Source organism: Pan paniscus, chromosome 4 (assembly GCF_029289425.2).
Source record: "Pan paniscus chromosome 4, NHGRI_mPanPan1-v2.0_pri, whole genome shotgun sequence".
Classification (NCBI taxonomy): Eukaryota; Metazoa; Chordata; class Mammalia; order Primates; family Hominidae; genus Pan; species Pan paniscus.
Window position 1 is genome coordinate 14,736,223 of NC_073253.2, and position 23,486 is coordinate 14,759,708.

Consider the following 23,486-nt stretch of genomic DNA (forward strand, 5'->3'; position numbering starts at 1 on the left):
ACCCCAGGGAGCCCGATTAGACAAGTCAGCTTGGATTGGACATGGTTTAAGGAAACGCATTCCCAGTGACAACCTGGGGAGAGGTGAGGAAGCCCACGTGAAGATAGGGATGGGCAGATGCTCGGCCTGGGCTGGACTGCAGGTCAGGTGAGCGGGCCGAAAGAGGGGAGAGGAAACTAAGTGGGGAGAGGAGGCTGGATGAGTGGGGTCGGGAGGGCCAGGCTCCCGTGGAGGCCTAGAATCACAGTGGCAGCTGTGCTTCCCAGGGGCTGCCTGGCAGCGGGGCCACGTGGGGCTCCCCCACTTAGTGCTTCTTTTCACAGGAAGACTCTTGAAAGGATGCTTTCTGTTCCTGTGGACATGTACACAGGGTTCATTACTAACAGGTGATTTATAGTTGGCACTTTTATAATAAAATCCTCTTTGTAGTGTATTTATGATTCATTAACCATGTAAAACCCTGTGGACGTTAAGTAAATACTGTGGACTCTTGATCTCTCACGGCTGTGAAAGGAGGCGTGGGGAGGAGAGAGCAACTTAGCCTCGAGGTGGTGCGGCCAGGTGAACGGGGAGGACCATCTGTAGCAGTGCTGTCCAATAGAAGCAAAAAGAGGCCACATATGCAAGTTTAGATTTTTCTAGTAAACACATTTTAAAAATAAAAATAAAAGCAGTTTTTACTAACATGTATTTAATTTAATGAAATACATCCAAAGTATTAGATTTCAACATGAAATCAATATTTGAAAAATTATTAGTGAACTATTTTGCATTCTTCCTTCACACTAAGCCCCAGTGTCTGTGTGTCCTTTATGCAGCCACCACATCTCCACTCGCATGAGCCGTGTGGCAGGTGCCCGGTGGCCACGCGCAGCTGCTGTGAGGGACAGTGCGTGGCGATAGCCTTCTTACCCAAGAAGCTCCATGGGAAACAAGCTCAGGCAGGTGCTGTTCTTCTTGCAGGTCCAGGGATGGATGGGATCATGGTGACCTGGAAAGACAACTTTGACTCCTTCTACAGTGAAGTGGCTGAGCTTGGCAGGTATGATGCACAACCCAGAATGCCTTCTGAAAGAGCAGAGCATGGGGAAGACATACCAGAGAGTGCAGGAATAAAGCTAAGCAGTGTTATCTTGCCAGCAGTTGGAAGCTGTGTGTCTTGCATTTGAATCGTAACTCTCATTGCCTTTAGACGCTAAACACTGGGGAAGTAAGGAAGCCGTTTTCCACTCGGGTTCCAGCAGAGAGGGCCGAATGCCACCAGTCACCCCTCAGTGGGGAGAAATTGCTTCCCTCTATGCATGTGGAATAGTGGTAGCTCTGTGCCGTCCTTGGGAGAGTTCAGGAGTCTTTCAAACGCTTCTTGTAGTTCTTAATCCTCTTGTGCCCTTCACGTTTCATTCGTGCGTGGAGACTTCAAGGAGTGACAGTAAAATTAGATGGGGTATCGGGGTCCTCTTGCACAAACTTAAGAGAGAGGTTTCCCCATCAAAGGGGTTCTTTCTCTTCATGAGGGGCAGCCGAGTCAGGGGCGGCCCAGCAGTGCCATCAGACAGCCCGGCTTCTCTTGGCTCTGCCTCCAGGGCCACACAGCACACACATTCAGGTGTTGTGTCCCATGTGGCAGGAAGAGCAAGGTCAGAGGAGCATGACAGCTGTCCTTTGTCCCTTGGTAAGAACTCCCCCAGAAACTCCAGCCAGCAGCACCCTCTGGCGTTCATTCCTGAGGTCATAACTAGTCACATGGCTCCTGTTGCTGTCTCTGTCAGCTGTCTGTGGCTGCATAAAAAGTCACACCAGCACATGCTGTCTTAGGACAGTGGTGACATGTGCCTTCTTCCAGTGCAGTGGGCAGATGGGACCATTATTCTGTTGGCCTCTCCTGGCCTGGTCAGCTGGTGCACCATGCCCCATGCGTGTCAGAGGCGTTATCTGGGACACTGGCCTCTTTCCACATCAACTTTCACCCTGGGCTCCCCCACGTGAGGGCAGTGGCATCCCAGAACAGCAGGAGCAGGAGCGTCAAGGCCTCTGAAGGCCCAGCCTCAGAACGACCAACGTCCTCCACATCCTGTGGGCCAGAGCCAGCCCCAGGCAGCCGTGATTCAAGGGGACGAATAGCCCCCGCCTCCGAGTGACAGAAGTAGCAAAACCGTGGCCTTTAACCACACAGTCTGCCCGCCACAGGCGCGTCTCTGGTCCTCACATGTGCAGAATGCACTCACCCACCTCAGGCCCCCAGCCCAGGCCCCCACCTGAGGTCCAAGGCCTCGTCCAGATCGCGTTGAGGTGTGGCCAGTCCCCAGGAGTGGGTCATCAGGGGCAGCTCCAGGGTCCTCGTGCCTGCCCCACACACCCCCACAGGGGCGAGGCTGAGGCAGTGACCACAGCAGACGCACCTTTCAAACGTGCAGGGAAAGGTGGCTGACGGGAGGCGTGAGCAGCCATCCCAGCTTCTGCTCGTCGTGGGAAGCAGAAGGGAGTCGCCTGGCAAGGCCAAGGCTCAGAGGTCTTCCCCTGTCACTTCCCCCACACTCAGTGCTGGGAAAGCAGCCACCGACGTGAGGAGACCAAGGCTGCCTGGGAGGAAGGACCAGCAGAACTGCATGGCTGCGGGGACAAGGGCAGATTTGGGGGACAGCCATGGCACCACAGCCCCTCCGTGGAGTGGCCGGGAGAGCAGGGCCTCTGGACAGGGCTGGGCCACCACACAGCCAGTCCATTTAGGATAACAGAGTCTTTCTCGGTGCCAGACCTCAGCAGCCTCTGCAGATGGTCCCCCTGACATATTTTACAGGGGCAGATTCTCTGTCGTTAAGAAATGTGATCAGAAAGGAACCAAGCGAGCAGTGGCCACTAAGTTTGTGAACAAGAAGTTGATGAAGCGCGACCAGGTCACCCATGAGCTTGGCATCCTGCAGAGCCTCCAGCACCCCCTGCTTGTCGGCCTCCTCGACACCTTTGAGACCCCCACCAGCTACATCCTGGTCTTAGAAATGTGCGTACACACCTGGCCTTCCCTCTGCCCAGCCCTCTGCCTCCACCTCAGGGGGTTTTGTTGTTCCTGTTTGTTCTCTAAGAAGGATAGAAGTTGGGTTTGTAGAATTTACAGAACTAAAAAACATCTTCACTGTCAGAGCCCGCAGTTTTCAAGCCTTCCAGTAATGGCAGAAAGCAGTGTGGTCTTCCACAGGGCGGTTGCCTGATGAAGGGCAGTCACTGCTGGGATGGAACACCTGACATGCTTAGCCAACCCGGAGACGCACCCCCCCGCCCCACCCCTTTTCTGAAGGTCCCGTGAGGCCAGGCTGTCTCTGGTGCTGAACCCAAGCCCCCATTAGTGGTTGGAGGCTGACCTGATACCCCAAGCCTGTGCAGGGCCAGCTCACCCCGGATCAGCGGGGTGCCCCTCAGGCCTCCTGCCAAGTGAAGGCCAGTTGGATGGGAGGGTAAGACGCACCTCCCCGCAGAATGTCCTCCGCAGAGGGGGCGCGGGCACACCAACCAGAGCTGCCCCTCTGGTCCCCGTTGTACTTACTGGGCTCCTGTGTAAGATCAGAAAATAATTCAGTCACGTCAAGAAAAGAGTTTGAAACCTGCGTCCCACAGGAGCGGTTCTCATCTAGGGGTGGGTTCTCGTGGAAATGTCAGGAGAGCTCAGGCTGGGGGTGAGTCCAGCAGGGAGCGGCCGGAGGCCAGGGATGCTACCCAACCTCCTGCAAGGCAGGGACGACCCCCATGGATTCATCCACCCCAAACATCTGTGCATTTAGCTTTGAAAAATGTCGATTCCTCCTTTTTAGGGGGAGTCATTTTATACATTTACTTGCATTTACAGCTGCTTTTCCATGGGGAAGGGTAAAACCTTTTGCCACCGTTTGGGAAGTTTGCATAGCTTCTTCAGTGGGAAGGATAGGATTAGCAGGGCGCCCCCATGGGGTCATGTAGGGGCAGACTCAAGCTCAGGGCCCCTCACCGGCAGGAACTCCCTCCAGGCCCTGTACCTGATGTTGTAGTTAATGTCATTTTTTTCTTAAAGAAACTATAAATGCCTCCCCATACCCTTCCTAGGGCAAGGCTGCCACAGCGTCCCACATGGCCCCACATGCAGCCTTACCAGCTTCCTCGGGCCGCCCATATGCCATGGGTGTCTCAGGAAGGCCTCCCACCCATGGCTGCACAGCTAGAACCTCCCCCAGCACATGGGGACGTGCTTCCAGCCCCTCTTTCAAGAATAGAAAGCACATCTCATGGCAGAAGGGCAGACGGTGGGGCGCAGTGAGGCTGAGCAGTGTGTATGGAGAGGCGGTCCACTGGCCTCGCCTGGCCTCAGTCCCCGCCCTCCCTCTCATCGGCTCATTTCTCACCCTGGTGTCCTTAAAAGTCACACTGGCTTTGGAGGGTTGTCGTGGGGCCGAGATGGGGCGATGTGTGTGGAAGAGCCGAGCCGACATCCAAGCCGAGGCCTGGCCTGGGAGCCTCAGGACCCGGGAGGTCTCCTTTCTGGCTCCAGACGCTGGTGACCAATGGCCACTGCTCACCTTCCCTGGGGAGTTTTAACAAAACTGTGGCTTGAGTGCTTGTCACAAATCTCCTAAAGGCCTTCGTTTCTGGACTGACATTTCAGTGCTTTCAGCTGTCATTTCTGGGAAACAAAATGGTTTGGCCTCACCATCCTGTTAATAGGATCCGTTTTCATGACAGATTACTCCTGTTCTCACCGGCGACTCCCCATTGCTAGACAGGCAGCTGATCTTCCTACAGATTTCTGTTTTGCAGAGAGAGCAGCATAGGCCGGTGTTGAGAGAGGTGGGGGCCAGACCACCTCAGTCCAATCCTGGCTTCTCCACTCTGGAGCTGTGGGACCTTGGGAACGTTTCATGCTTTCTCTGTGCCTGAGTTTCCTCATGTATCAAATGGGTACACTAAGGCCCACTTCACAGAGAGTCATAAGGATTAAATGAGTTGTTAGAAGGCGTTGAGCCCCTGGCACTTGGCAGTGCTGGGTAAGTGTTTTTTTAGCATGAACAGTAGTTTCAGAGGAGGAAGCCTTCTGAGTCCAACACTGAGCACTCAGTGTGTCACCTCCTGCCCAGCCTGTGGTTACATGATCTTGGTGAGTCTACCCGTGGCCCATTCTACAGGTGAGGAAACTACAGCTCCGAGAAGCATGAGCTACTTGCCTTCCTTCAGCAGATACCGCAGGATGCCTGCTGCACCTGGTACTGCCGGCAGCCGGGCCACGCCATCCCCCGCAACAGGCGGGTTTGGACCCTTGACTGTGCCGCTCTACCACCGGCTTCCCTCTTAAGATGGAGACACCCTGTACCCCACTCGCATCTTCCCAACAGAGCTTTACAAAATCCCCCTCCTTGTCTAGTCACGCCTTAGAGGCATGGCCCTGAGATCCCGATGACACATTCATAACAGGTGACAGGTCCGACATGTTTACTTCTTACTAGCCCAAAGAGGTCTTCAAAGCAAATTGCATCATAACAGTCACCCGTTCCTGCCTCTTTAGGGCTGACCAGGGTCGCCTCCTGGACTGCGTGGTGCGATGGGGAAGCCTCACTGAAGGGAAGATCAGGGCGCACCTGGGGGAGGTTCTGGAAGCTGTCCGGTACCTGCACAACTGCAGGATAGCACACCTGGACCTAAAGGTTGGTGAGGCCCCGGGCAGGTGAAGGGGGGTCTGAGCACACCGGCTTGGCCATGCGGGACACAGAGCCCCCTCTGAAGCCAGGCCAGGAGCCCCCAAGTGACTAGGGACAAAAAGGGTGGGTGGGGCAGCGCAGACACTGATTGCTAATCTCTCTTTCTAAGCGTTTGCGTTCAGTGATGCACACGGTCAGGAGCACACTGGGTAAAACGCCGGAGCCCTCCCAGCCTTCCACGACTTTCAGAAAGTCCCCATGAGTTTTGCCCGGTGGGTGTGGCAGGTGCAGTGGTAGCTTAGGCAGGAAAGAGAGCATTCCCCTTGGTGCTGGGAGGGAAAATGAACACCCAGCTTCATAAAGCAGCCTGGTTTCATTAGGCTACTTGGCACTTAGATCTCCAAAGAGAGCTGCCCTGTGTGGATCTGGGTCCCAGCTCCGCTGTGTCATCTCTTCCTCCTCACCCTCGGCTGCCAGCTGAGTGGTCCGGCCTGCTTTGCACATGCATGGCTTGTCCTAGTTGACATCCTAGATTCCTTCCACCTCACCATAGAGTCCCGCCCATCATCACAAGTAAGCTTAAGATTGGATGGTCTGAAAATGACAGTCGTATTCTGATTTCCAGCCTGAGAATATCCTGGTGGATGAGAGTTTAGCCAAGCCAACCATCAAACTGGCTGACTTTGGAGATGCTGTTCAGCTCAACACGACCTACTACATCCACCAGTTACTGGGGAACCCTGAATTCGCAGCCCCTGAAATCATCCTCGGGAACCCTGTCTCCCTGACCTCGGATACGTGGAGTGTTGGAGTGCTCACATACGTACTTCTTAGTGGCGTGTCCCCCTTCCTGGATGACAGTGTGGAAGAGACCTGCCTGAACATTTGCCGCTTAGACTTTAGCTTCCCAGATGACTACTTTAAAGGAGTGAGCCAGAAGGCCAAGGAGTTCGTGTGCTTCCTCCTGCAGGAGGACCCCGCCAAGCGTCCCTCGGCTGCGCTGGCCCTCCAGGAGCAGTGGCTGCAGGCCGGCAACGGCAGAAGCACGGGCGTCCTCGACACGTCCAGACTGACTTCCTTCATTGAGCGGCGCAAACACCAGAATGATGTTCGACCTATCCGTAGCATTAAAAACTTTCTGCAGAGCAGGCTTCTGCCTAGAGTTTGACCTATCCAGAAGTTCTTTCTCATTCTCTTTCACCTGCCAATCAGCTGTTAATCTGAATTTTCAAGAGAAAACAAGCAAACATAACTGATCAGCTGCCGGTATGTTCATCGTGTGAAATTGCATTCCAAGTGAGCTGTGCTCAGCAGTGCTTGGACACAGAGCTGCAAGCTGCGCTGGGGTGGAGGACCGTCACTTACACTCTGCCCAAGGCAGAGGTCGCATTGCTGTATCACAGTATTTTATTCAGGTTTCTGCAAAAAAATAAAAAGATACTTTTTTAAACAAACATGAATAGAATTTTGCAAATTTAACGTTTTCAAGATTTATTCAAGGAAACAAAATGCCTATGTTCAACCACTGGTGTTAACGAACAAAGATACTGTGCATCTCTGGGGAAGACGCACCTAGGTGGCGGCCACTCCCATGGCCTTGTCTAGGGCTCAGAGACCACTCGGCTCTGAGCTTCCAGGCGCCTCGTCTGTGTGCATCTCACGCCCGACGTGGCTTCTGAAACGTGCATTCAACCTCAAACTTTTGCATAAAATAGAATGAATCGTTTTGCTCTGATGAAATGTAGGCCTTACTTGTATATAAGACTGTTCCTGCCTTCGGTCTGTCATTTTCCCACCTGCCTCCCCTACCCACCCCCCACCCACCACCTGGGGCTTCCTCTGGGGGTCCGAGGGTCTGCCCATCAAATGAAGACATCAGGTTGGGTCCTGCCCCACTGCCCCTCCCCCTGTTCCTGCCCCAAGCCGTCAATCAGATTGTTGAGCAGTACACAGTCAGATGAAAATACTGTAAATGCACTCATTGGGGGTTTTTTGGTTTTACTTCATATCATGTGCAATGTTGTGGCTTTAACATTTTATGCAACTATTTATGAAGACCTCTGTTGTACCTGTAATAAATACATAGAAAAAGCACATACTTCGTATGGTGAGCTTTATGGTTTTGTGTGTGTGTTGGGGTTGGCGGGTGGGTGGGTAGGGTCGTAGCCCTGTGCCATCGGTTCAAAGAGACTTTTCGTGAAATTTGTTGGTTTTGAGGACTGCAAAAAGTGATTTCATACTCTGAATATAAAACTGGATAATAGGGTAATGTTTTAAAATTTATTATGCTATTATTCAGAATGCCAAAGTATTATTTTTTTTCCCAAAATCAGTCTGGACATTTACTACTTTTTAGACTTTTTGACGTTCAACTTTCTATATAAAAATTGGCTGGGTTTTGAGCTTTTGGTAAGAAATAAAAGCCGATTAAGCACTGGCCGCCCCGCGGCTGGTACCCAATGCCCGAGTCACTGTGGCAGCATTCGCACTGGTGTGGGGAGTCCTTTCAACTCAAGGAGGCTGGGTTTCTGGGCACCCTCGAAGTTTTCTGGATGTCTTTTTATCTTTCTCGTGTGAACTGCACTACAAAGGAGACCAGCCCGCTTCCCAAGCCAGCCAGACACCTGGGTCTTGAGCCATAAACTGGCGTAGTTAAGCTTTGCAGCTTCCAATGTATTTTATTTATTCTTTTGTTGGGTTTTTGTTTGTTTCTTCTTGTAAAATTGTACAGAAACTTTTTAAAAGAAATTGGATTCGAAACTGGATGTGTATTCGTAACCTCATAATTTTTATTTGTGTATTGTTTCTTTTATTATTTCAGTTAAATTTTTACATTATTTTGCATGTATATTTCTTTGTACAGAGACCTTACATGTTTACACAGTATGATGTGATGTAAATATTTTATTTTGCCATCAGTTATTTTAAAAAATTAAACATATTTGCCTGATTTTTGTGTTAGGCTTTTTATTTAAATTGGTCACTGTTGAATCGGAAAGACAGATGGCTGAGGGAGAGACTGATGCAGAGACTTCTCGTGGGCGGGAGGTGGCAGAATGTACTGGATTGAGAACCCTCTGTACACACTCAGAAATGGGAGTTGCTCAGCCTCCTGCAGACTGGTTCACAGACACCACACTCGAGACCCTGGTATGTGCCAGAATGTTGACTGACCGTGCACAGCAAGGCTGTAGCTTGTCCTGGTTAGAATAGCTAAGGCACCCTGTTGCCTGATGAACAGAGAATTAAGCGAGGGAAGAGCTCGTTCATCCTGGCCTCAGAAAAGCAAAGGTAATGTCCAGATAGATTCAAGAAAATGAAACAGTTTCATTTGGTTAAGAATAAACCAAAGATCCTGCACCTGGGAGAAGACTCCCCAGTGGTGGCCCTGCCTCGGCCTCGGCCCTGGGCCCACCCAGTCCAGGGAGACTTGCAGCCAAGTGGCTTCCACAGCTCTGCCACCCTGCTGACAGTAGCTTATTTTTTCCAATGACCGTATCTTCTCTCTTGATTCTTTCTGGCTTTCCTTCTGGGCTGATGACTTTCATTGTTCAGCACACCATCAGGAACAGGTATTCTTTCTCATCTGTTTGCTGAAGTCCTGAATAGAAGGCTGACGTGAAAGGACACTTGTGCAGTCTCTAAGTCAGGACATGGGAAGCTAACTCCCTGAGGTGTGTGCCCGCCCAAGTCCCAGCGGTACCTATGGCTCGGTGGGCTCTGGAGGGGGCGGAAATTCAAGGTTGGTTCTAATCTACCTGCCCAGCACAGCATCCTGCCCCGGGGGAGTTACCTGGCCCACCACAGTGCCACACCTGAGCAACACGAAGGAGGCGAGGGGTGTGTGGTGGTGTCCTTTAAATGGGACACTTGCTGAATGACTCGATGGAGTGGTTCTGCCTGTAAGATTAGCAGAACTCACTGTGCCCAGTGAAAGAGCCTCAGATGTTTGGTCTGTCGTGATCGTTAGATTTTGTTTTCTCAGATACCAAGATAATTTACATTCTGCAAGTTATTCTAGTATTTTAAATACTCGGATTTTCTTTAGCCCTAACAAGTCAGGGAAATCAGTGTTTTAGCAGAATTATGAAACTCATCTTGGAGGAAGCAATAATCTATTAGATTAGATTAGGTCTTCGATTACTGTAGCTATACAGTAAGTCTTGAAAGCAACTAGACATCCCCCCGCACTTTATTTTTTTTCCAAATTGTTGCTGCTAATCTAGTTCCTTTGCCTTTATGAATTTTGGAATAGCCTTGTTTATAACTACAAATATTAGACCATCTTAGACCACTAGGGGAAAAGATCCTTTCTCCTGTACATTTTTGAGACAATTGTAGAGAAAGGAGTAATTCTTGGAACTAATCAATTCTCCATATATATATATATATATATATATATATATATATATATATATATATATTTTTTTTTTTTTTTTTTTTTTTTTTTTTTTTGAGACCGAGTCTCACTCTGTCACCCAGGCTGGAGTGCAGTGGCGTGATCTCGGCTCACTGCAAGCTCCGCCTCCGGGGTTCATGCCATTCTCCTGCCTCAGCCTCCCGAGTAGCTGGGACTACGGGCATCTGCCACCGTACCTGGCTAATTTTTTGTATTTTTTTTTAGTAGAGATGGGGTTTCACAGTAACCAGGATGGTCTCGATCTCCTGACCTCGTGATCTGCCTGCCTTGGCCTCCCAAAGTGCTGGGATTACAGGCTGTGAGCCACCGTGCCCGGCCATATTATATTTATTTATGTGAAATTTAACTTACAGAAAATACATACGTCAATAAATTTTTATACATGTATATACCTGTGATCGCCACCCAAAGCAAACTATAAAACGTTTCTGTTATCCATAATCCTCCCCCAGGAGGGTCTGTCTCACCCCTTCCCAGTCAATCTCTCCCTCCCAAGGTAATCACTGTTCTGATTTCTACCATTCATAGATATGTTTGCCTTTTAAGTAAAACTCATATATTACATGCTTTTTTAAAGTAGGTTGTACCTTTTATTTTGAGGCCATTGTAGATTCACATCCAATTGTTATGAAATGTACTCTTAGGCTGGGTGTGGTGGCTCACTCCTGTAATCCCAGTATTTTGGGAGGCCAAGGTAGGCAGATCACCTGAGGTTAGGAGTTCAAGACCAGCCTGACCAACATGGAGAAACTCTGTCTCTACTAAAAATACAAAAAATTAGCCGGGCGTGGTAGTACGTACCTGTAATTCCAGCTACTCAGGGGACTGAGGCAGGAGAATTGCTTGAACCCAGGAGGCGGAGGTTGCAGTGAGCCAAGATCGCGCCACTGCACTCCAGCCTGGGCAAGAAGAGCAAAACTCCATCTCAAAAAAAAAAAAAAGAAATGTACCCTTTGCCTGTGATAACATACACGATCGTACATCATCACAACCAGGATACTGACAGTAACACTGTCAAGAAGCAGAATATTTCCACGACTACTGGGACCCTCCTGTTGCCCTTTTATGGCCACACTTACTTCCCTTCTGCCACCACACCCTTCTTTAACCTCTGCCAACCACTTACATGTGCTCCATTTCTATAACTTTGGCACGTTGAGAATGTTATTTAAACGAAATCATACAGTATGTAGCCTTTTGAAACAGGTGTTTTCTACGAGCATCATTATCTGGAAATTAATCCAGATTGTTGTATCAAGAGTTTTTTTTTTCTTTTTATTACTGAGTAGTAGTTCACAGTGTGGATGGGCCACAACTGAACCATTCACCCATTGAAGGACATCTGAGGTTTTTTTTAGCTTTGGGTTGTTAAGAAATAGTTTGCATGAACATTCATTGTACAGATTTTCATATGAACGTTAAGTTTTCATTTCTCTGGGATAAGACAATTGGAAGATCATATTGTAGTCACATATTACATGTTTTAAGGTGCTGCCAAACTGTTTCCCAGACCCGTGGTCCCCAACCTTTTTGGCGCCAGGGACCAACCAGTTTTGTGGAAGACAGTTTTTCCATGGATGGGGAAGGAGTGGGGGATGGTTTCGGGATGAAACTGTCCCACCTCACATTATCAGGCATTAGATTCTCATGAGCGTGCAACCTGGATCCCTCGCATACACAGTTCACAGTAGGGTTCGCATTCCTATGAGATTCTAACGCCCAGGCTGATCTGACAGGAGGCGGAGCTCAGGCAGTAATACAAGCAATAGGGAGTGGCTGTAAATACAGAAGAAGCTTCACTCATCGCCTGCCGCTCCCCTCCTGCTGTGTGGCCTGGTTCCTAACAGACTGCCGACCAGTAATTTTTACGGATCAGTACTGGTCCATGGCCTGGGGTTGGGGACCCCTGTTCTAGACTGTATCATTTCACATTCCCACCAGCAACGTATGAGTAATCCAGTTTCTTTGTCTCCTTACCAGCATTTGGTGGTGTCACTTTTTTAATGTGGCCAAACTGACAAGCGTGAAGTGATATCTTATTGTGGTTTTAATTTGTATTTCCCTGTTGGCGAATGATGTTGAATCTCTTTTCATGTACTTATATGCACATCTTTATATTCTCTTCCCTGAAATGTCTCATCACATCTTTGGCCCATTTTCTTGTTGGATTGTTTGGTTTTTACTTGTTGAGTTCTGAGTGTTTGTTACATATTCTAGATACTAGTCCTTTGTCAGAGATATGGTTTGCAGATGTTCTCTCCTACTCTGTAGTGTGTCTTTTCTTCATCTTAACAGGATCTTTCACAGAGAAAAATTTTGATGAAGTCCAATTTAATACTTTTGCCTTTTATGGATCAAGCTTTTGGTGTCAAGTCTAAGAACTCTACCTAGTTGTATATTTAAGATTTTTTCCCTAAGCTGCTTTTCCTAACAGTTTTTAAGTTTCACGTTTTACACTTCAGTCTATGATTCATTTTGAGCTAATTTTTATATAAAGTGTAAGGTTTAGGCTGAGGGTTTTGTTGTTTGCATATGGATGTCCAATTGTTACAGCAACATTTGTTTTAAAAAAGCTTCCTTTTGGCTGGCTGCGGTGGCTCACGCCTGTAATCCCAGCACTTTGGGAAGCCAAGGTGGGCGGATCATGAAGTCAGGAGATTGAGACCATCCTGGCTAACACGGTAAAACCCCATCTCTACTAAAAATACAAAAAATTAGCCGGCCATAGTGGTGCATGCCTGTAGTCCCAGCTACGCGGGAGGCTGAGGCAGAAGAATCGCTTGAACCGGGGAGGTGGAGGTTGCAGTGAGCCGAGAGTGCTCCACTGCACTCCAGCCTGGGTGACAGAGCAAGACTCCATCTCAAAAAAAAAAGCTTCCTTTTTATATTTTGTCAAAAATCAGCTGGGACTATTTATGTAGGCCTATTCCTGGTTTCTCTACTCTGTTCCATTGATCTATTTATCCCTCCACCAATATCACACACACACTGTAGCTATATAGTAAGTCTTGAAAGCAAGTAGACATCCCCCTACTTTATTTTTTTTCAAAATTGTTTCTGCTAATCTAGTTCCTTTGCCTTTATAAATTTTACAATAGCCTTATTTATATCTACAAAATATCTTTCTGAGATTTTTATATGCATTGTATTAAATCTGTGTATCCATCTGGGGAGACCTGACATCTTTACTATGTTGACCCTTCCAATCCATGAATATGGTATGTCTCCATTTATTCATATTTCCTTTGATTTCTTTCATCAGTAGTTCTACAAGTTCATATATTGTATATGTTTTATTAGAATTCTGCCTAAGTACTTCTTCTTTTAAACAATTATAAATATTTATTTTGAATTTTGGTGTTCATGCATTTATTGCTACTATATAGAAATACAGAATACAGTTGATTTTTGAATGCTCATCTCTTATCCCACATATTTGCTGAACTGAATTACTAGTTCTGAGTATTTTTTGTAGACTCTTTTGGATTTTCCTTTTTCTTTTTTTTCTTTTCTTTTTTTTTTTTTTTTAGAGATAGAGTCTTGCTCTTGTCACCCAGGCTGGAGCGCAGTGGCACAATCTAAGCTCACTCAGCCTCTGCCTCCCGGGTTCAAGTGATTCTCATGCCTTAGCCTCCCCAGTAGCTGGGATTAAAGGTGTGCACCACCACGCCCAGCTAATTTTTTTGTATTTTTAGTGAAACAGGGTTTCACCATTTTAGCCAGGCTGGTCTCAAACTCCTGACCTCAGGTGATCCTCCCACCTTGGCCTCCCAAAGTGCTGGGATTACAGGCATGAGCCACCGCACCCGGCCAACTTAGTATTTTTTGCAAAGGGTTTATTGGAGCATTAAATGCATTTTCAACTTATAATGTTTTTGACATACTGTGTTTACCGGGATGTAACCCCATCATAAGTTAAGGAGCATTTGTATTTTCTCCACATACATTTAGAAACACATGACACAGTGTTGTATGTTTTCACCTCAACCATCAAACTTAATTTAGAAAACTAAAGAGGAAAAAGAAAATGTATTTACCCATACATTTCCTCTTTCCATTGTTCTCTCGTCCTGATTTTCTGAGATTGATTCCTTTATCCTTTCCTTTCTACTTAGAGAACTTACTCTAGTCATTCTTTTAAGGCAGTCCTCCTAGCAACAAATTCTCTTAGTGTTCCTTCCTCTGAGAGCATCTTGACTCCCCCTTCATTTTTGAAGGATATATTTTGCTGGGTATAAAATTCTGACAGTTGTAGGGGAGGCAGAGATTACCTCCAATCCTCCCTCTCCTTTTAGCTGTTAGTGAACTCTTCAGCTGGCTCTAGAAACCACATTGACACCAGGAAGATTAACAAGACAAAAGTATACAAATTTTATTAGTTTTACATATATGTGAGGACCTTTGCAAGAGAGTTAAGTCCAAAGATATGGCCAAAGCAAGATGCTTTTATACTTTTTAGACAAAGAATGATAAATTTGAGAAGAAATGACAGACAGGATAAAGAAAATCTGGGCTGGGCATCGTGACTCATGCCTGTAAGTCCAGCACTTTGGGAGGTTGAGGCAAGAGGATGACTTGAGGCCAGGAGTCCGAGACCAGCCTGAGCAACATAGCAAGACCCTATCTCTAAATATATATATATATATATATAAGCTGTGTGTTGGCACATGTCTTGTTCCTAGCTTCTTGGGAGGCTGAGGTGGGAGGATCACTTGAGCCCAGGTGCTCAAGGCTATAGTAAGCTATCTTAACCTCCTGACCTCAGGTGATCCACCCACCTTGGCATACCAAAGTGCTGGGATTTCAGGCATGGCCACCATGCCCAGGCTTTTTTTTTTTTTTTTTTTTTTTTTTTCCTGAGATGGAGTCTTGCTCTGTCGCCTGAGCTGGAGTGCAGTGGCAGATCTTGAAGGCTGTGGTGAACTAGGATTGCACCACTGTGCTCCAGCCTGGGTGACAGAGCAAGACCCTGTCTCAAAAAGAAAATCTGGTAGAGGCAATAAATTTTCTAGGGGAGTCACTGGGAGATATACGTGGAGGGGTATGGGTATAAGACAGGTGGAAGGTAACGGTTACTTCATTAAGTATGTTTATTCAGGTTCCTTGCAGCCTCCAATTCCAAGCCTCTATTGATAAGGGCTATTTTCTTGCTCTGGCATGGTGACTGTTCCCCTCCCAGAGGAATCTTTATGGCTTACTACATGCAGAAGAGAAAGATCAGCTCGTCCTTTCTGAAACTACGATCCCTCCAATAGCAAAGAGGATGGAGAGTCTTGTTACTGTTCAGCAGAGGTGAAAGTTCTGCTTCCCCCATTTGGGCTTCTCTAACACCACGTTGGCAGAGGTGCCCCATTACAGCTGGGTGAGGGTGGAAGTCTGGGCTCTGCACTAGTCTTTGCTGGCGGGGTGAAGGTGGGAGCCACTGTTTTTTCTGTGATGAGTGGCTGGAGAAGAGCAGTTAATGTCTAAAGGTTTTCTGTCCTGCAGGCTGCCCCTTTCCTGTGCTCTTGTCTGAAGAGAGCAAGGTTTTGTTGGGACCTTTTTTGTCTGCAGCTATGGCATTTCCACATTGCTGGCTTCTTTAGCTCCATGTCTGGGATACATGAGGCAAAAAGAAATCCCAGGGAACCCACCATCCTTGGGATTCCTCATCCCTGAAGCCCCACACGGATCTGCTGTCTTCATCTTGCAGAGTCTTCTTATGTTTGTTTCATAGGTAACATCAAGCTGTTTCTTGTAGGTAGTGGGAGGAATAGGAGAGAATATGTCTGCTCCATTTCCCAGAAGCAGAAATCCAGTATCGGTGCTTCTTTTTCTATTTGCTAGTTTTAGGATTATGTGACGTTGGTTTCCTGAGATAGGTATAAAACAACTGCTTGATCTTATTTTCAAAAGAGATCAATTGTATCAGTTATAGAAAGGGGAACCTACACAACCAATAACTGTCAGAATGTAAGCTCTTTGCACATTTCACTGTCTTGTACATTTTCTGCAGATTCATTTCTTGCCGACGTCTTACTTAACTACCAGTAGTAATATTCTTCTACTATTCCACAGTAACCGAACCAGAATATCCAGAAAAAGGTAACTGATGACAGATGGTAAGTAAGAAACTGGCCAGGCTACCAAGAGCCAGTGGCCTGGGCAGGCCCTAGCCACTCATTGCAGAGCGGTCCATGAGGTAGGATCAGAGGGGATGCAAAGGCCAGAGGGGAAAAGAATGGACCCAAATAACTTCTGAAAGATGGGATTCAATGAATTGTCTAACAGAAGTTCTGAAAGAACCAGAGAAAGCAAAGAGAGAGCAGGCTTTCCAGGCAGTGAGCTCAGGTTAGGTCCAGGTGTCAATTGCTCTGGCAACGGCAAATGGTGGCAGAGGACAGCATAATTCTCATGTAATTTGAAGCAACAGAACATTTGCTTCCACGAATATCTTTCTCCATTGGCCATTTCTTATTTACAATTCAAAAATTGTACCAGGGTTTCTCTTTCAGGATGTGTCCGCCATCCTATTGAAGTTCAGGGGCTTGCATTCGGGACTGCTGAGATTCCCAGAGCATTTTCCTGCTCTGGGAAAGTTAGATGGTTTGCAAGGCAAAGTCTCTTGTGAAAGTCCAAGAAGAGTAGAGGCTTTAAAACTAGTTGCCTCGTTTATAATTACTGCATATTTAATAGAAAACATATGCCTGTCTGCTCCATTTTTGAAGGTTAGAAACCTCTTTTACTCAGCTTTATGCAATCCATCCATTTCTTTATGATTACATTTTTAAACTTTTAGTTTAGGTTCAGGGATTCATGTGCAGGTTTGTTAATACAGGCAAACTCGTGTCAGGTGGGGTTTGTTGTACAGACCATTTCGCCTCCCAGGTACTAAGCATAGTACCCAATAGTTATTTTTCCTGATCCTCTCCCTCCTCCCACCCTTCTCCCTCAAGTAGGCCCCAGTGTTTGTTCAAATTCCCTCTTTGTGCCCATTGGCTCTCATTATTTTGCTCCCACTTATAAGTGAGAACATGCGGTATTTGGTTTTCTGTTCCTGGGTTAGTTTGCAAAGAATATGGCCTCCAGCTCCACCCACGTTCCTGCAAAAGACACGATCTTATTGTTTTTTACGGCTGCATAGTATTCCATGGTATATATGTACCATATTATCTTTATCCAATCTGTCATTGGTGGGCATTTAGCTTGAGTCCATGTCTTTGCTATTGTGAATAGTGCTGGAGTGAACATTCACGTGCATGTGTCTTTATGGTAGAACAATTTATATTCCTCTGGGTAAACACCCAGTAAATGGGGTTGCTGCTTCGAGTGGTAGTTCTGTTTTTTAGTTATTTGAGGAATCGCCAAACTGCTTTCCACAGTGTTTGAACTAATTTAGACTAATTTACACTCCCACCAACAGCGTATAAATGTTCCCTTGTCTCCACAACCTCACCAGCACCTGTTATTTATTGATTTCTTTTCTGTTCTCTTTAATAATATTGATATTTTTATTTTAATATGGCAGAATTTTCGATGTTTTATTGCACTCCAGCCTGGGCAACAACAGCGAGACTCCCTCCCAAATATACACACACACACACACACACACACACACACACACACACACACACACACACATATATATACACATATATTTATAATCATTTAACAACAACTCGTGTAGCTTGCCATCTAACTTCGGCAACTTGCTTTTTATTACTTAGCATTCCATTTGAAAGATGTATCCATGTAGATGCTGTAGCACCATTTAACTAGCTTATTTAATAGCTAGTATTTTTTTCTATGACTATGCTATAAACATTTTTTTTTTAATAGTTTGTGGTTTTATTTTCCTCTAACTGATCCCCAGTTCTTATCACTCCAGTTAATCCATGGGCAATTTCATTCACCCCAAAGATTTTCTTTTTTTTTTTTTATTATACTTTAAGTTTTAGGGTACATGTGCACATTGTGCAGGTTAGTTACATATGTATACATGTGCCATGCTGGTGCGCTGCACCCACTAACTCGTCATCTAGCATTAGGTATATCTCCCAATGCTATCCCTCCCCACTCCCCCCTCCCCACCACAGTCCCCAGAGTGTGATATTCCCCTTCCTGTGTCCATGTGATCTCATTGTTCAATTCCCACCTATGAGTGAGAATATGCGGTGTTTGGTTTTTTGTTCTTGTGATAGTTTACTGAGAATGATGGTTTCCAGTTTCATCCATGTCCCTACAAAGGACATGAACTTATCATTTTTTATGGCTGCATAGTATTCCATGGTGTATATGTGCCACATTTTCTTAATCCAGTCTATCATTGTTGGACATTTGGATTGGTTCCAAGTCTTTGCTATTGTGAATAATGCCGCAATAAACATACGTGTGCATGTGTCTTTATAGCAGCATGATTTATAGTCATTTGGGTATATACCCAGTAATGGGATGGCTGGGTCAAATGGTATTTCTAGCTCTAGATCCCTGAGGAATCACCACACTGACTTCCACAATGGTTGAACTAGTTTACAGTCCCACCAAATCGGTGCTCTACACGTTCAGAGAAACTTCTCTAGTAACAAACTATAGAAATGATCCCTGAAAGTATAGTCTTGATTTTTTTTTTTTTTTTTTTTTGAGACGCAGTCTCGCTCTGTCGCCCAGGCTGGAATGCAGTGGTGCGATCTCAGCTCCCTGCAACCTCCACTTCCTGGGTTGAAGCGATTCTCCTGCCTCAGCCTCCTGAGTAGCTGGGACTACAGGCGTGTGCCACCACACCCGGCTAATTTTTGTATTTTTAGTAGAGATGGGGTTTCACCATGTTGGCCAGGCTGGTCTCGAACTCCTGACCTCAGGCAATCTGCCCACCTCGGCCTCCCAAAGTGCTGGGATTACAAGCATGAGCCACCATGCCCAGACTATTTATTGACTTTTTAATAATGGCTATTCTGACTGGTGTGAGATAGTATCTCATTGTGGTTTTAATTTGCATTTCTCTAATGATTAGTGATATTGAGCATTTTTTCATATGCTTATTGGCCGCATATATGCCTTCTTTTGAAAAGTATTCTGTCTTTTGCCCACTTTTTAATGACATCGTTTGGTTTTGGTTTGTACATTTGTTTAATTTCCTTATAGATTCTGGATATTTATTAGACCTTTGCCAGGTCTGCTGTATATTAGCACAGTTTGCAAATATCTGTATAGTTTGCAAATATTTTCTTCCATTGTGTAGGTTGTCTGTTTACTCTGTTGATAGTTTCTTTTGCTGTGCAGAAACTCTTTAGTTTAATTAAATCCCATTTGTCAGTTTTTGCTTTTGTTGCCATTGCTTTTGGCATCTTTGTCATGAAATCTTTGCCAGTTCCTGTGATCAGAATGGCATTTTCTAGGTTGTCTCCCAGAGTTTTTATAGTTTTAGGTTTTACATTTGGGTCTTAAATCCATCTTGAGTTAATTTTTGTATATGCTGTAAGGAAGGGGTCCAGTTTCAATCTTCTGCATATGGCGAGCTTATTATCCCAGCACCATTTATTGAACAGGGAGTCCTTCCCCATTGCTTGTTTTTGTCAATTTTGTCAAAGATCAGATGGTTGTAGGTGTGTGGCTTTATTTCTGGGCAATCTATTCTGTTCCACTGGTCTTTATGACTACATTTATCTTCTATTAATGTGCCTCTACAGGAAAGTGTATGTCAGAACAAGTGGCATTAAAACAGGCTTCCGAGACACGCCCTGTTGATAATTTGAGAATTGCCTACACTGCTGGATTGTTAAGATATGCTAATGACCTGGTTTCCATATTTATTTTTAAATGTTTACACCAAAAGAGAAAAGATGCAAAGTATCACTTTTTTTTTGCAAACATGAAAATTACCTCCAGCACTAAGCTCTCCCAAGCAGTTATCACAGGGGGTAATCCAAAGGCGTGAGAAGGTCAGTGTTCCTTGATTTCCTTTCTCAATTTTAGGGCCAAATGCACAAAATAGGAAACAGACATAAGAGGAGGCCTTAGAACGGTGCAGGTGTGACTGGGCATGGTGGCTCATGCCTGTAATCCCAGCACTTGGGAGACTGAGGCGGGCGGATCACCTGAGGTCAGGAGTTTGAGGCCAGCCTGGCCAACATGGTGAAACCCCGTCTCTACTAAAAATATAAAAATTAGCTGGGCATGGTGGCGGGCGCCTGTAATCCCAGCTACTTGGAGGCTGAGGCACGAGAATCACTTGAACCTAGGAGGCAGAGGTTGCCGTGAGCCAAGATTGCACCACTGCACTCCAGCCTAGGCAATAGAGTGAGACTCTGTCTCGAAAAAAAAAAAAAAAAAAAAAAGAACTGCAACTGCACCGGTGTTGATTCACTTTCCGGTACTCTCTGGAGCACTCTATATTTCTTTGAGACCTCTTCTCCCCTGGGAATTCCTTAGGCAGAAACCCTTGGTCGCCTTCTCTAACAACATGAGCTCCTTCCCTAGGTGACCTCAGCTGGTCTGGTGCCTTTGTATTTGCATTAGTTGCCTGTGGAATTGTTACAAATCACCACAAATGTGGTGGCTTAAAACAAAAGAAACTCCCTAACAGATGTGGAGGTCAGTACCCAAAATCAGTATCAGGAGGCAGAAAGCAAGGTGTCTGCACAGCCATGGCCCCCAACTCCCTTCCTCTTCCAGTGCCCGGTAGCTGCTGTGGCTCCTTGCCCTGTGGCCACATCAGGTCAGTCTTCAAGGCCAGCATCTTCAGTCTCCCTCTGTTCCTCTTCACATTGTCTTCTGTGTTAAATCCCCCTCTGACTCCCTCCTCTAAGGACACTTGTGATGACATTTAGGGCCTAGCCGGATAGTCCAGTGTCATCTCCCTGTCTCGAGATCCTTACACACATCCACAGACTCTTTCTTGCCACAGAAGGTAAGTAACCTTCACGGGTTCCAGGGACTTGGCTGTGGATATCTTCTGGGGCCTCCCAAGCCATCTCTGTGCCAACAGTTCCTAACTCGATGGCTCTAGCACACGCTCCTGTGCTCCAGGTCACTACCTGCTCTACATGGATGTCCCAAATGCTACTCTCCTGATTCCCAGAGGGCAGCCATTTACCCAGATGCTGGGCCAGAAATTTAGTAGCCATCGTCTTGCCTCTCCCCTACCTTCTGCCTTTCATCCAGCTCTAGGTCCACCTTCAAAACGACCCCTTCCCCACACCTCCACACTCCAGGGCCCCACGTGTCTGCAGAAGCCTCTGACTGGGCTCCCTTCTCCCACTTCTGCACATTTTCACTCCGTTACCCACTCAGCAGCAGGGTCAGCATGAGAAAGGGGAAACTAGATCACGTCCCTTTCTGCCTAAACCTCATGGGGCCCAGCGTGGCTGCGAGGACCCCAGCGAGGCCCTGAGGATGTGGCTGTGCTGTGCCTGCCCCGCCCCATGTGTTCTCTCCTCAGTCATCCACTTTACACTGCTGTCTCCTCTCCACGTGATCCCCTGTCTACCCAGACACCCTGCACCCCCAGTCTTGACCCAACCGCCTCCTTATCCTTCGATGTTCCTTATCCTCAAATGTCCTTGAAACAAAGGCCCCCCCGACTCCTCACCCCCAAGGAGCGCCCCTTTAGTCTCTCTGACAATCCCCCTCTTTACCTGAGTTGCATTCCCTACTTTCAGTGATGCATTTGTGGCTTGCTAGTTTCCTGTCTGTGTCCCTCCTAGACTATAAGCTCCATGAGGGCAGGAATCTTGCTTGTCATACTTATCACTCTTCCCAGCACCTCTTGCCCAATAGATAATGACTCCCTCACAGCTTCAAGAAGCCCATAGTATGAAAGGAGAACTTTTTTGTTTGGTTGGTTTTTTTTTGTTTTTTTTGTTTTTTTTGTTTTTTTTTGAGAGGGAGTCTTGCTCTGTCACCCAGGCTGGAGTGCAGTGGCACAATCTTGGCTCACTGCAACCTCTGCCTCCTGGGTTCAAGCAATTCTCCTGCCTCACCTTCCGAAGTAGCTGGAATTACAAGCGCCTGCCACCACGGCCAGCTAATTTTTGTATTTTTCGTAGAGATGGGGTTTCAACATGTTGGCCAGGCTGGTCTCAAAGTCCTGACCTCAAGTGATCCACCTGCCTCGGCCTCCCAAAGTGCTGGGATTACAGATGTGAGCCACCAAGCTGGCTGAAAGGAGGTTTTAAAGGAGCCTACAGAGGAATGTACCGATGGCCAAGCAGCAAATGTTAGTGCATAATCAATAAGGTCTCTTCTTGTGGGTTCCTCTGCCCTTCTTGAGACCCCGTGACATCCTTCCTGGGCACTCAGCCTGAGCTCCACAGATTTCCCAGAAACTCCTTTTGTCCACCTGGACTCCTTCAGTCCTGTCCTTTCATCCACCTGGGGCAGAGCTCTTCATCTGTTGTCTGCCCCGGATTCTTTCAGGTGGTCAGGGGCCATGGGCGACCCAACAGAGACAGGGCAGGCTGACCCCATCAGGGATAGAAGACAATAATTCCTGCTCTGCCTCTGTGCTCAGTTCCCAACACACAGATACATACATCTGAATACCCACTGCTGCCAAAGGGAAATGCATTTCATTCCATATTTTTAAAGTGAATGAATGAATGGAGTCCACTGTTAGAAATGAAATTTTAAAATGACCATATGGAGGAATGTACCAACTGGCCAAACACCAAAAGTTAGTTAATAATATACAAAATCCTTTCTTGGATGGTGGGGGTGAGGGGTGCAGGGATTGCCACCTGTCAATCAGGGTCCTTTTGGAAACAGATGGCCCACTCACCTTGGGGAAGTTGAGAGTTTTAGAAAGGGCCATTGAAAGGTATGGACAGGGATATCAGGGTTGGCTCCTCCCATGTGCTGAGGGCAATACATTTTATAATCCTCCCTTCCTCCCTCCCTCCGTCCCTCCCTCCTTCCTCCTGCTGGTGCTCCCATTGGCCAATTCCAACCAAAAGCCAGAGGACAGGAGAGTCCCTTGATGAAGCCCTCAGATTTCAGCCTCTACGGCAGGGAGAGGTTCGCAGAGTGCATCTGAGGGACACCAGGAAAACAGGAAAGAGCAGACAGATGCAAGTATGACACCTATTAGAATAACCGCATCCAGAACCCTGATACCACCAGATGCTGGTGAGAATGTGGAGCCATGGGCACTCTCATCCATTGCTGGTGGAAATGCAAAAGGGTACCGTCACTTTGGAAGACAGTTTGGCAGTTTCCTACCAAACTAAACATACTCTTACCGTACAATCCAGCAATCACCCTCCTTAGTATTTACCCAAAGGAGCTGAAAGCTTATGTCCACACAACCTGCACATGAATGTTTATAGACTTTATTCTAGTTGCCAAAACTTAGAAGCAACCAAGATGTCCTTCAGTGAGTAAATGAATAAATCAACTGTAGTACATCCAGACTCCAGACAATGAAATATTATTTGGCA

The 23,486-nt window shown here is 46.7% G+C and overlaps 1 protein-coding gene and 1 pseudogene across 3 annotated transcripts in view; one reads left to right on the forward strand and one right to left on the reverse strand.

Moving 5' to 3' along the window:
- TRIO (trio Rho guanine nucleotide exchange factor) overlaps positions 1 to 8,604 on the forward strand; it is a 366,651-nt gene extending 358,047 nt beyond the window's left edge. For all 3 annotated transcript variants that reach the window (XM_034959746.4, XM_034959748.1, XM_063604169.1), the window contains exons 54-57: positions 964 to 1,042; positions 2,798 to 2,998; positions 5,522 to 5,660; positions 6,280 to 8,604. In XM_034959746.4, the coding sequence (XP_034815637.1) occupies positions 964 to 1,042; positions 2,798 to 2,998; positions 5,522 to 5,660; positions 6,280 to 6,822 (962 nt within the window). In that variant the 3' untranslated portion in view covers positions 6,823 to 8,604. The remainder of the gene's footprint in view (positions 1 to 963; positions 1,043 to 2,797; positions 2,999 to 5,521; positions 5,661 to 6,279) is intronic.
- A 9,909-nt stretch (positions 8,605 to 18,513) lies between these two features.
- On the reverse strand, positions 18,514 to 18,670 carry LOC112440019 (small nucleolar RNA U3; annotated as a pseudogene).
- Positions 18,671 to 23,486: the final 4,816 nt, after the last annotated feature.